Source organism: Ambystoma mexicanum, chromosome 2p (genome assembly GCF_040938575.1).
Source record: "Ambystoma mexicanum isolate Mex_15411 chromosome 2p, UKY_AmexF1_1, whole genome shotgun sequence".
NCBI classification, from domain to species: domain Eukaryota; kingdom Metazoa; phylum Chordata; class Amphibia; order Caudata; family Ambystomatidae; genus Ambystoma; species Ambystoma mexicanum.
Window position 1 is genome coordinate 1,205,067,613 of NC_090923.1, and position 14,280 is coordinate 1,205,081,892.

The 14,280-nt window shown below is 49.3% G+C and overlaps 1 protein-coding gene across 3 annotated transcripts in view; it reads left to right on the top strand.

Moving 5' to 3' along the window:
* Positions 1-14,280, top strand: part of HCFC1 (host cell factor C1) — a 771,113-nt gene that overhangs the window by 425,252 nt on the left and 331,581 nt on the right. For all 3 annotated transcript variants that reach the window (XM_069645438.1, XM_069645439.1, XM_069645441.1), the window contains exon 14: positions 2,804-2,946. In XM_069645438.1, coding sequence (XP_069501539.1) covers positions 2,804-2,946 — 143 coding nt within the window. The remainder of the gene's footprint in view (positions 1-2,803; positions 2,947-14,280) is intronic.

Below are 14,280 nucleotides of genomic sequence, written 5' to 3' on the forward strand. Positions count from 1 at the left end.
CCAGTTAAGGCAGGCCAAATCATCCTCTTCTATCGAGCTGGTTGCTGCCAACCTCTCAAAGGCGAAAGGGGCTGACTCGGTCCAGGGTAACCGGTCAGGGTGGCTCTTCCCAAGTGGGAGGCTTCGGCCAAACCAGTGGAGAAGACTATGGAAAAGCGGATGCCGGACCTTAGCCGAAGCGGACACCGACCCCTCAGAACCCAAAGAGGGTGTGGGTGCTAGAGCTCCGGGGCACAGACATGTCTTCATCCGAGGAAGACCTAGTTTCCGTCAACACCATCGCGGAGGAGGGTGGTGACTATGACCACGTAAGGAGATGACTGTTGGCTCTGGGGGGGGCAACATAGACGCTGGGCCCAACAATCCTGTTCCACCACCAGCGACACCTCTGGTGGCGACCCCTTTGAAACCGGAATGGCCACCACCACTGAAAAGGAAGAGACACCCTACGCCTCCACTCAGTCACTGCCCTCCCACCCACAGGGATGGACACGGTGACGACTGACACCGGACGAAGTGGGATCCTTCCACTAGATCGTCCATGCGTCTGAACTCTTCCAGCTCACTCCAGAAGAGGTGGGCTTCCTGTATCGGCACCGGGTGGTGAAGCGGAAGACCACGTCTGTACCGCTCCTGGATGATGTCTGGGATGAGGGGCTGGCGCTGCTCAACACCGCCTCAGCGAAGAGGGGCCTGCTAGAAAAGAAATACCGGATGCCAGAATCTGCCCCCAACTGTCTGCGGTCACAACCATCGCCAGACTCCGTTGTCTCAGCCGTGGCTAGGAAGAAGTCGTCCAACCTGTTGTCTGCCTCTATCCCCTCAGACGGCGAGGGGAAGAAATTGGATGCTCTGGGGCGGAAGGTCATTTACTCACTGGTGGCGACGGTCAAGATGGCCAACGCCTTAGCGATCCTGGCCAGGGACGACCGGGAGCTATGGTACAAGATGGCTCTGATCCTTGATTTCCTCCCTGAGGACAAGCGGGTAGAGGCAATGGAGATCCTTCAGGAAGCGAGGTGGCATCGGACCACGCCATCACTGTGGCCCTGGACCTGGCGGACACAGGGTTCCGCCAGATCGGAAACAAGGTTTGCCTCCGTCATTGTGGCTGGCTGAAGGCCACCAACTTCAGACAAGAGGTCTAGACGAGGGCCCTGGACATGCCGTTCGACTGACAAACTTTTTGGCAAGGCAGTCGATGAATCTCTTCAGGCCATCAAGACCGACATGTAGATGGCTCGTGCTCTGGGCATGCTGCAACAGCACCGTCCGTCCTTTCGTCCCTCAGGAGGGAAGTCGGTTAGGTCTCAGTTTTGGCAGTGGATCGTCCTCTTGCCACCAATCCTCCGATTCCATGACACAGGAAGTCTACAGGGTTCGCTATAAGGCTTTGGTGGCTGCTATCAAGGCTCGGAGGGTGTTGCACCAGCCTCCAGCCAGGACTAAACTGGCCGCGACGTTGGGCCTGCACCCCGGTGGGAGGCCAGCTGGCTGACTTAGTCAGCGTGTGGGAATACATCTCCACAGATCATTGGGTGGTAGGCGCTCTCGTCCTCTGACACACTTTAGAGTTTGAGCTAAAGTGTCCACGTATACCACTGGTGACCCGTCGGGAACAACACATCCCTCAGCGGTGCTGGAGGTTCGGGCCATGTTAAGCAAAGGGGCGATAGAGCTGGTTCCAAAGGGACTCCGGGGCGCCAGTTTACTCAAGATACTTTATAGTAAGATAGAAGGCAGGGGGCTGGAGGCCCATTCTCGATCTAAGACGACTCAACAAGTACAACAAGTCCCAAAAGTTCAGAATGGTCACGTTGCAGCATGTACTCGGCCAACATGAGGAGGGAGACTGTCATTGGATCTTGAGGACATGTACTTCCACGTCCACATTCATGTAAAACATTGGAAGTTCCTGCGCTTCATCCTACAAGGGAGGTACTACCAGGTCAAGGCTCTTCCCATCGGCTTGAAGTCGCTGCCCAAGCACTTTACGAAGTGCCTGGCTCTGGTGGCGGCCCATCTGCGACTACAGGGAATTAATGTCATACCTCGATGACTGGCTCACCTGGGCTGAATCAAAGGACATCGCCGTTGAGAACACAGAGGACTATCGTGCTGCTGATGGATCTGGGGTTCTCAGTGATCTATGCAAAATCCTGCTAACTCCATTGCAGAATTCGCTGTTCCTTGGGGACAAGCCTCAACACTTTATCCTGCTTGGCGGCTCAGTCAGAGGAGAGGATAGGGGTCATTTCGGCAAGGTGCAACAGCTGTTGCCACTGAAAAATGCCATGGTAGGGACCATCAAATCGCTGCTCGGCATGTTGTGTATCTACCTGGTCCTACTCTGCAGGTTGCAGATGCGACCGCTCCAGGAATTCTTGGACTCCCGTTGGGTCCAGGTGCCCGGAAGCTTGAAGGACAGGATTGTGCTCGGCAAGAAGTTCCGTCGGGTGATAAGGTGGTGGGGTGTGTGCACCAACATCGCTTGGGTTGAGTAATTCCTATCTATTTTTATAAATGGTGAAGAGTAAGGACTGAAACTGAATCTCATGAAGTGTTAGACTAGTTCCCATTCACTTTGTGTCCTGATACTACTTTGATACTAGACTTTAGCTCCTGAAAATAAATTGGGTCCAAATTAAGCTTTTCAAATGGTAAACACATTTGTTAAATTGTTTTGCATGTTATTATTGGACCTTGCAAATTTCCTCCTTGGCTACTTTATACCTTGCTTTTTAAAATTATGAAGTTGTATGCTTCAGTTGTGTTTACACATATGAATATTTTCTCTTCACAGGTGTAACCAGTACTGCCGGAATGAAGTCTCCCATTACTATTTTCACAACGAAAGTGATGACATCTGGCACTGGGACACCAGGCAAAATCATCACAGCTATGCCCAAGCTCACTGCAGGCCATGGGCAGCAGGGCTTGACTCAGGTCAGTCTACGGTGCCATCTTTAAAGTTCAATCTTAAACCTAATGACTCTTGTTCTCAGAGTAGTCCATCTGTGTATGCAAACCACCTTTTTTTCCAAAGCAGTACTGATCCAGGGACTCCTTTGTCTTGACTGTTCCCGGGAGGCAATTCTGTTTTTTGGGGGATTGTCTGGCCACTTATTTAGGGCCCCTCAACTTTTTCACCCTCATTTGTTGCCATCACTGACCTATTTGTGGTGTCAATATATTAGAAATCAAATCTTTAAAATCCGTTTGGGGACCTGTTGGACAAACCCAGAGCACATGTAGCTGACATCTTGCGCCCAAATAAACCAATACTAATCAGTTGCTGAGGATATATTCTTGAATAAGATGTATAATGCTTCGACTTAAACCATGTAATGGGGTAGGGAAACCTTATCTGGCTTTGAGTTGTACTTCTATGTATTGAGGCTGAAATTTCAATGATCTCTGTAAATTAAATTTAGATTGGAGATACTTCTGTTGGCTGAACTGCTACTCAAATGGGATCATACAACCACTGATGTGCTTACTGCAAGTCCATAGCTGAGTGACCTGCATTTTTTGCTAGAGAACCCTTCCAACAACAATATTGGGAAACTCTTCCTTAAACCTAGGTTTTTAAACTTGATGTAAGGAATACTGCTGAGGCCATGATGCATGGTTCTAGATCAGCATGGTCCGTGAAGCACCAACAAAGCGAGTCGGCCCATGAGGAACCAGCATCAACCCAACCCACAGGGACACAACTCTTAATGGAATCAGAAGTACCAGAAGCAGGATACAGACCCCACTAACCCAAACCTCAATCTTCTGCATGCTTAAACCACACAAAGCCACACAACCATCTCTCCCAGCAATCCGCACGCACTTTACCACACTGCATCAACAACACATAAACATCTACAGCAGAGGTCTCGCCCCATCCGATACTAGCACCAAAGCCAGCGCTCGGTGTATACCGAGCTGAAGCTGCCAACAGCACATCACTTCTCGTTGTTGGGCAGAATTATATGCAGTACCCTTTGGGAACACTACACACAATTAAGACTACAAGTGACAGTACAATTTCACCTTTGATACAAGCCTGTACACTACACAGTTAAAGTGGTAGCAGAGCAGCCAGACTTATCTCAAGAGTAAGTTAGCAGTATCAAATAGTTACACAAAGGACAGCAATTACTATGATTCAGGCAAACTCTGACTCAAGGTTTCTAAGTAAATAAATATATTTCTGATGTTTGTTAATCTGCTTAGAATCACATGCTGTGCATAGGTCCGACATCCAGTGGTCACTGCGGAGTATTGCATTTTGTTTTTCGTATATTTATTTACTCAACAGTTCTAAGCAAGTTAAAAATCACAATCATAAATACAGCACACCACTTCCCTTAAATTCCAGACAAGTTGAGCTCACAAATTGAAGGGGGAGCAAAATGGCACTTTTAAAAGGGAGGGAAAGACAAAGTTATTAGAAATTAGGCAAGTACTCAGGGCAATTGAACAAGAGAAACTACAGTGAGGAGATCAGCTAGAAAAGGCTTAGGGCCAAAGTCAATGGGTCACGTCTTTTGCTCAAGATCACACAGTTCAGGGTAGTTCGTGGTAAAGTTTGTGGCACAGATTACGGACGAGGTTGGTTGGTAGAAAATATAGTTCAAAGAGAAGGACAAGCCCTCGGATTGGCAAAATATTGCAAACTCTTCTACCGCGGTTGAACGAAACGGACAACCAGATTTGCACAGTACCTTAAAACGGAGAGGGAGCTGTAGCTGCGGCGTATGTTCCTGGTGGTTCCTGCAGGCTCACGGTTCCTGAAGCGACTGTCGGACTGACACAAAGTAGGAAGACTGGAGAGTCCTGCGCCACCCAGGGAAGAAGCCAGCAGCAGAGCAAAACGACGAATAAAAGGTGCGCTCCTTAAAACCCAAGCAGGGTCCGATCTTCCTGGCTATCCGGCCCACTGTAGCTCTGTGCAGCGAAATCGACCAGAGGAGGGGTCCTGGCTTGTAGTTTGGGCAAACTGGTTGATCCCACCAGCTCAAGGGAAGAGGTTTCCTGCAGTATCTTCTGTCATCGGATTCTGAAGATTCGGACCTGCAGCAGGGCTTCACCGGGCGGTTCAGTCGTTGTAGGGGTCCTCTTCTTCCAGTTCCTCGTTGGCTCTTTCTTTCCAGTGGCGACTCTGCCTTTCCAGTCCCAGAGACCTGCTTTTTATGCAGTTTTCCACCATTCATACAGCCTGGCTGTCAATCACACAGCAGGGTGGCTGTCCTGGCAAGAACAGTCCCCTCGGCCAATCAAACAGGAGTGCGACTTGGGTTACCAAGGGAACCCATGGCAGGGGTCCGGAGACCCCTCCCTCACATCCTGTCTACCTAGACTTTTAGGTGCCTTAAGGAGGGCTTCTGTGCAGTAGCCCGCAAAAAGGCACCGAGCAAAGGAATCATCCCCGGTTTGGCGCGCATAGAAAAACACGAGAAAGACTAACAATAAGAAATGGCGAATAAACCTAGCCGGGGACAAAATAAAATGTATTTGGTCAAGCGGGTTTATGATCGAGGCTAATATAATAGCACAAAACAATACCACGTTTATGTAAGATATTCGCGGTAGGAAGGTTAGGGTAGTTACCACTGCCACTAGCCAAGTCTTAATGTTAACGGAGCGAAACAAGGCTCCAAGAGGTACAGACAATAAGGGATAAGAATTAACCCTTTCCAATACTCCATGTAAGATGGGGGTGTACTGGGCCTGTGGTTTAAAGAGACTACATAAAGTTGATGGCAACTTTACATGTTTCTGGGGGGACAGTAGTCGGCCCCAGAAAAATGGAGTCAGTGGAAAGTCTCAAAGACAACCCTGTGTCACTGCACTGAAGGTGCTGTGTAACACACATGGAAATATGAGGCCATGGAGTAGGTGAGGCTCCAGTGCTCAAGATCACACACATTGAAAACACACACAGCACAGCTCAAGTAATAGTGGGAAAAAGGTGCACACTCCTACCAGGTGAAAAAAAAAAATCCTACAAATCCAGCATAGCTGCTGGGGGACTCATTAGGTAAGGGAAATCAGCCATTTATGGGAATTCTCCCTAACACCCGTCCTTCCTGTTTACAGATCCTCCAGAGCACCTGGGGACCAATTCCGTTAGTGACAGTGCGCTATATAAGTACCTATAGCATGTTGAAGGCAATTTGTGATGAAGAACTTTAGTAGCATAGTTTCCTGTACCTAAATGTTGTAGCCATTGCTCTTGTGCAAATAACCTAGCACTACAGGTTTTAAGGTACTATGCACGTTGGCATATGACTGGTTTATTGAAATATTTTAAGTGTTTTATTTATATCAATTGCTAATTGAAACAATCTTGTTTCAAATGAATTTTAATTGTATGGTTCCTGTCGGAGTGATATAGTCTGAGTGGTAGTCCTACGTACCAACCAGTATTGTTGGTCATCTGACCCTTTTCCCCCCAGTCCCGTTTAGTGTTTGTTGGTTTGGCCTTTGGTCAGCTCCTTTTTGCAGAGGTGCTCACACTCTGTGTAGCCCCTGCCTCTTTCTTGGTTCTTGTTGGGGAGTTTTTGAAAAGTCCACCAAAGTTAGGACTTTAGATGAATCACACTTGGGACACAGGACTACAACTCTTAATGTAGGCCTGGACCACACAAGTATCTTGGTAGCAATGGCGGAGCAGTCAGGCTTATTTTAGGCGGGAGAAAGGGCTGTAAGTGGTACAGAAAACTTGGAGTATACACACATAGGCCAAAGAAACACTGACAGACTAAAGGGTATATCAAAATAATGGTTTATTTTGTATATAAATGGTTAGGACAGTGTTTCTGAAGTCAAACTAAGGGTTTAGTAAAGCCATTCAACTGAGGCAGTACAAGACTCCACTCTTAATAGAAGGCTTTACCACCCGAGGTCATGGTTGCATAGACTGAGCAACCAGGCTGCAATAATGAAGTGAAACCAACAGCATTACTTTTGGGAAGAGGCACAACCAAATCACAGGTGAGTAATATACCCTTGCATCTATTTTCTGTTACAATGTCGGAACAGTTTCGAAGGAAAGAAAGATGTTGCATACACTTTTCAGAAAAGTGCAACACACATTCAAGGTAAGGACGAATGTTTGTAACTGTTCACTCCGAGTTAGTTACCAACCAACTCTTTTACAAGTAAGTAACTTTTAAACACTTATTCTGTTTTCTAGGCAAAAGGCCCAATCCTTTAATCATTTAAAAGGCTGTCCCTTTTTCTTGGAGTGTGACTTTTCTCATTGTCAGAAGGGGGGGGGGGTCACTAGGGTCTAGTGTCTAACAGGCAGTGTCAGGATACGCTCTTAGCAAAAGTCAGAGTTCCTAAGGAAGACTGTTCAAACGGGTAAGTATTTTACTCTAGAGTTAAGGGTCCAGTGGCTTCATAGAAGACACCCTAGGAGGATTCCTGCAGTGGGACTTGGTGAACTGAACGAGAGGCCTCCCAATCGCAGAAAACCCCCCACAACTACACAGGGCTTCATAAGAGACTTGAGGCAAGTAAATATCCAAGCCAGCACAGTACCTCATCACAGAAGATTTTTCCAGCAGGAGAACGTCAGGATCTGCAGCCAAAAACCTGGTAGATGGATTCCTTGTCGTTGTGACCGAAAACAGGACCTTGGAAGGGACTTTGCTGCAAGGATCAACGGGGAAGGCTCTAGGCAATGTGTTCCTCGCGACTAGATGCAGCTCTGTGGATTTGGTGCCTTTTACAGGAGCACAGAAGACAGAATATCGCTGGTCGAATTCTCGTTACAAAAGTCCAGCACTCTGGTGAGGGGATTATCAGACTTGATTTGTGTCTCTGGAGATCCAACAGGATGCCCGCAAAGTTTCAGCGAGATTCGGAATTCAGAAGACTGTGCACCGCACAATGGCTCGAGGTCCCAGGGTATTGGGGTATTGCAGCCCTTCAAGGTCGCAGCACGGCGTGGGATGGCTCAAAATGCAGGTCTTCTTGAGTCTAGTGGGTCTCACCAGGCACTGGGTTGGGGTTGTAGTTTTCTGAGCCCACTGCTCGATTGGAAGAAAGGGCTACAGCAGGTTCAGGTTACAGAGCAGGCTCTCCGGTTGCTGGAAATAGTCTCAGCTGCTTTTCCTTCGTACCAGTGGTCGACTTGTCTTCAGCTTCACAGTTCAGAGTATTTAACAGGAATTGCAGCACATATTCAGCATTCTCTCCCTGCATTTTACAACCAGGTGCGGTCTGGTTGTCCAATCAGGACAGTCGGGGGGGGGGGCCCCCCCCCTCTGGGATTTGTCCTTATTCAGGCAAGGAGGAAGACAAAGGGCTGTGGAGTTTTGGACTACTCCCTTGCTTCCTGCCTTGCTGAAGCTGAAAATCGCACAAAGGAATATCCCACCCTGGATGTCGGGGGAAGGAAGGACAAGAAACAGTAAAATGGGGGGAAAAAACAAGACCAGGGTATTATGGCAGAATGAGCACCGATGGGTAAAGGTGCACCAAAAGAGTAAAACATCAATGCCACCAGCCATTGAAAGTTAGCTTGTCCCTGTAACAGAATTTTGCTTTAGTGTGAAATGGGATACTTTGTATTTCCCCAGCACTCCAGATTAGGTGTGCTTGTTTCACCAACTAAAATGTAAAAGGGATCCCAAGATCCTTTCTACCCTTGGGAACTGTAGTTCTCTCAAGGTTAGCCAGGGAAAGTTAAAAGGGGAGCCCCTAGTGCAACGGAGCAACAACAGGCACTTATTGCCAAAATGTTGTCAGAGGATAACTTTAAAAAGACACTATGGAGAGTCTAAAAAAATGACACCCAAAAAGAGTTGGATTCTGTGAGTGTGGAAAAAGCTTCCCACTAAAAGGTATAAGGACAAATCCACCAGTAAAACAAAATAAATCTTACCTAACGTACAACTAGGTAGATCAAGTAACTTTAGAAAAACCAGTGCATTGACAGTAAGTAAGCCACTTTGTAATACTTTTAGATGGCAGTATGCAATTCAAAGGCAAGTACATCTTTTGTAAAAACTTTTCAGAATATCTGTTTCAGGTAAACTAAATAAAACAAAACCAACAAAAGTTATGTAAGTACTTTGCAATAATTTCACAAGTGCCTATTATGGAGAATTCTCAGAAATGTGCTAATTCCGTCCACCTTAGAGACACCCAGCAACTTTGCTGGATTTTGAGAACTTTTTTAAGTTGGAGAGTGTGACCCTTTTGCCCACTCACGTATTTTAGTCTGACAAACTCCATAGGCATCATCTTTTACATTGTGTCACACAGCACCTTCAGTGAAGTGACGCAGGGAAGTCTTTTAGATTTTGTTCAAGGTTTAAATACCTTCTCTTGGATTAACTACTGTTTCCAAGAGTAGTGAAGTGAAATTGACTTTGCTTACACTTGTAACATTCTAGACCCAGCACACACTATCTTACAATAGGGTGCTGAAGGGGTTACTTAGTATCCCCTTTTTCTAGCTTCTCATTAAGTTCCTTGATGAATGGTTGGTGGCAGTGGTTTACTTTTAACTACCGTGGTGTGCATTTACTGCGGGCTGCGGTCGCTGCTGCAGTAAAGCACCCAAGGGTTGTCTTTTTTTCACAATTTCTTTGTGGAAAGGTCCGTCTTGGGATTTACTCTGCGCACCAAACCAGGATTGGTCCCTTTGTTTTCTTTGGCAGGATTCGCAAGTGAAACCCACCTATGGCTCCAGGGTGTCTGGCGGGGGCAGGAACCGAGGGAGGTGCTTGAAACTCCCTGTTCTTAGTCTTCTAGGAGACCAGAATGCACTCTTAGGGGATTGGCAGGCTGGCTGTCCGGCAAGGACAATCATCCCCCTGGTTGACTGACAGCTAGGTGGGAATGAATGGGAGAAACCTGCATAAAAGGCGAGGCTTTTTGACTTGGCAGGCAGAGTCGACCACTGGACGAAGGAATCTGAAGAACTTGAAGAGAACACCTGCTGCAACTCCTGGACCGTTGGTTTGCCCAGTGTAGCCCTGCTGCTGTGCTGAAACTCCAAATATGTACCGACAGAGAAGCCTCTGCAAGGACGACTTCTTCCTTTGAGTTGGTGGGACCAATCGACTCCAAAGTAAGCCACCTGGACATCCTCTCTGAGCTAGTTGAAATTCCCCTCCAGTTGCTGCTGGAACCGAAACGCCAGGGAGAGGAACACCAGATTATGGTTGTTGTGTTTAAGTTATCCAAGAGCTCCAGGTAGATCCTCCAGACTCCCAGGAAGCAGGACTGACCGAGCCTGAGCCCCCTCAACAGAGTGCGGAACCCTAGAAGCAAGGAAAGTCCATCTCGACAGTCAGGCACCGCAGTGCTGCTATTTGCGGTAGACACGAGGAGCTGAAACACTGTAGTGCCACTTGTTTGAAGATTGCGGGTTGCAAGCGGTGACCGTCGCATTGCAGTTCATGAGTCCCCAGAAGTCCTCCCTCTTGTCCGCACGACTGATGCCCAGGAACAGCAGGATTTGCAAAGCTGCACGGGAACAGAAGTCAGCTGCTGCACTTTCTCTTCAACCTAAAGGTACTGTAAAGTCTGAGAACATTTCTTGTTGTGCCACCTTGCTTGTCCCTGTTGGAGACTTGTCTCGGTTGCCCCTGTTGATTTGCTAACAGCTTCTTTACCTCACAAGCCTAATCAGCTTTTGGCCCTACTTTGAATTTCTTCTTCTACAAAGACATCTAAAACACAGTGCTTCAGTTCACCTTGACTTTTGCTTACTTAACATTGGCTGGCCTAGGCTCCCTGAATGACTCTTCTCTCCTCTGCTTAGGTGTTGTGTCGGCCTTCCAGGAAGGGATTAACTCATTTTCTCCAGCATGGGGTCTGGCATGGATTCACATGCTCATGAATATTCCCTGTCGTCGGGCTGGGAATCCTCAGTAAAGAAAAGTTTCACTTCTGAACTGTCTTTCTCCAAACAACCAATCCCTGGTCTCTGGGTCATACTGCCCCCAGCCAATGACTGCCCTCTACCCAAGCCCCTCCTCTGGCAGCCATGTTCAGATGTTTATCGCACGTTCAAGTGTTTGGTGTCCTCGTGCTATAGCTCTCGAGCTTTTACTGTGTTTTGCGATTTCTTTTTTTTTTTTATTTTTTTTTTTTTATTATTTTTTTTTTTTCCTAAGAGTATACTCTATTTTTCCGGTCAATCGAGCCTCAAGCTCCATTGATCCATTTTCCGATTAACTGGGACACGTTTTTGGATTCTTCAGAGGCCCTCAGAGGCAACATTTTTTTGTATTGCGTTTGTTTTAGAGAGTTTTCTCTATTTTTTTCAGCCAATTGAGCCTCAAGCTCCACCGATTCATCATCTGATCAACGGGGACCTGTTTTCGGAAGCTTGTACACCCCTCGGGTGATTTTTCTCGAACTTTGCTTCTTGCAGGATTCCAGAAGATTCTTGAGGCCTACCCCGCGCCGACATGGCCGAAGATAAGGGAGACTTGACGCCTCTGTTCAGGATCTGCCCAGGATGTCGAATAACAAACGTTTTCCTAGAAGATGGGCACTCCTGGTGCCTTTACTGCCTACACTCAGACAGAAATCGCACGTGGAGGAGGGCTGTGCGTTCTGCAAGCCATGAAGGACAGTCGCAAGCGGCTTGCTGAGTGGCTGGAGACAAAAGAACCCGGTGGCAGGTTAGCCCCGGCAACCTACTTCTCCCAAGAGGAAATCTGAGCGGTCTTCCAAGACCTTTGAGGGCGCTCGGGCGACCGGGGCCCAACAGAAGGCAAAGCACCGCAAGTCTGCAGGCACCGGGAGTGCCGTTGGTATGGGCTGCGCAGCAGCCAGGGTCGGTGCAGCATCACTGACGCTGTCAACCACGAGCCAACACTCCGGCTCAGCGAAGAAAAGGAAGTCTGAGCACCCGGGTAACCTTCTGGAGAAGGCCCGATCGACTCCGGCGGAGAAAGCCAAGGGGGAGTGAGGCACTGACCCTCCCTCCATGGTGAAGACCTCAGACGCACCCAAGGTCGTGAAGGCCCAGGTTCACCGAGCGGATATTTCTATTGAGGGAGTGGTGGTTTCCCTAGCGAAGGCCGCGGATGCGGATTCCCAGGAGACATCCACCAAGACGAGTTTCCCTGCCTTCCCGGAGGGAATCGTCCTTTCTGTTGAGAAGACTCCCGTGAAGACTATGCCGATCTCCCAAAGACTTACCCCGGCCGAGAAGAGGGGGGGCGGTGCAGTGGTCCAGCTGGACTCGGAGATCTCTTCCGAAGAGGAGCTTTCAAGCCTAACAGTGCCTGAGGAGAAGGGTGTCCAGGTCCGGTCCTACGGGAAGGACCCCGACAAGGCAGATGGGGAGAGCGACGAGGGAACCGACAAGGAACGGCAGGGCGGTGAGGAACCGGACACCACGCCACTTCAGACGCTCCCGTCGCAACCACCTCCACCACTGACTGACAAGTCTGTGGACATCCTGCAAGCTCTGCACATGTGCACTGAGATACGGACACGGCAGCCCACGCCCCTGACGGGTGTTCTGGCGCCTGGACCTTCAGAGGATACACCAGCTAAGAGGAGACGAGTCCATCCTCCTCCATCCCTCCCCTCCCCCGACGACGGAATAGATCTCCCAGGGCTCGAGCGTCCCCCCCCAAACGAGATCGGCTCCTTCCATGGCATGATCTCTAGGGCCTCGGTGCTATTTCAGTTCAACCCCAAGGACAAAGAGGGATTCCTTTATCAACGTTGAGAGGCCAAGAGGAAGACTGTGCTCTTGATTCTGCTGTTGGACGACATTTGGGACGAAGGGCTGTCCCTCCTGAAGAACCCCACCTCGACCCTGGCGAAGAGACGGTTACTAGAACAAATACTGGGTTCCATACTCTGCACCGAAGTGTCTCGGAGCGCAGCCGTCCCCGGACTCTGTGGTCTCGGTGGCGGCCAGGAAGAAATCTGCAGGGTCGCGGCATCGACTTCCACATCCCCACCGGACGGCGAGGGGAAAGAAGCTAGATGCCATGGGACGGGTCATCTCGGCGGGAATGACCATTAAGGGGGCCAACGCTCTCACCATCGTGGCCCGCTACGACGGGGAGCTGTGGTGTAAAATTGCCCCTCTCCTGGACTTCCTCCCAGACGACAAGAGGGCCGAGGCCCTTGAAATCCTACAAGAAGGCGAGGTGGCATTGGACCATGCCATCACGGTGGCCACGGACATCGCTGACACTGGGTTCCGCCAGATGGGCAACAGCATTTGCCTTCGTCAGCGAGGTTGGCTGAAGGCCACCAATTTTCGTTAAGACGTCCAGACAAGGGCATTGTACATGCCCACCGACAGGGACAACTTGTTCGGCAAGACGGACGAATCTCTGCAAGCCATCAAGGCATATACCGAGACGGCTTGTGCCTTGGGCACACCAACAGTGATGGCCGTCCTTTCGGGCCTCCAGAGGCAAGTCCCATGGTGCCTCCAAAGGATTTGGTGACAGCTTTTCTTCGTACTGTCAAGCGGCCGGTTCTTCGTCCCAGGAAGTCTACAGAGGCCGCAGGAAATGATCATCACCAAGGGGCCCAAGGTGGTACGGCCTCTGCAAAGCAGGACTGAACCGGCTGTGTCGTCGGGCCCCCACATGAGCACCCCTATGGAAGTCCGGCTGGCGAAATTCGGCGTATGAAAGTGCATCTCCACCGACCTTTGGGTGCTGGATGCTCTGGCCCACGGACACACCCTGGAATTCCAAAGGAAGTGACCCTGTTTTCCACTTGTGGCCAGGAAAGAAAGCCACGTTCCACAACTGCTTCTAGAGGTACGAGCGATGCTGAAAAAGTGCGCAATAGAACTCGTCCCGAAGAGGCTCCGGGGCTCCAGAGTATACTTGAGGTACTTCCTCGTCAGAAAGAAGACTGGCGTTTGGCGAACCAATCTAGATTTCTGCTGCCTCAACAAATGCATCAAGTCCCAGAAGTTCTGGATGGTCACCCTTAAGCACGTGCTCGGACAGCTGGAGGAAGGAGATTTCCTGGAGTTGCTGGACTTGGAGGATGCTTATTTCCCCATCCACAAGAGGCATCGAGTGTTTCTGCGCTTCATTGTCCAAGGACAGCACAATCAATTCAAGGCCCTTCCCTTCGGTTTGAAGTCGGCTCCAAGGGTCTTAAAGTACCAGTGGCGGCTGCGCCTGCAGGGGATCCAAATCTAATCTACCCCTATCTAGACGATTGACTCATCCGAGCGAAGTCAAGGGAACTCTCCGTCAAATACACAACGAGGACCGTCCGCCTGTTCACGGAACTGGGGTTATCGATAAATTATGCAAAGTCCTG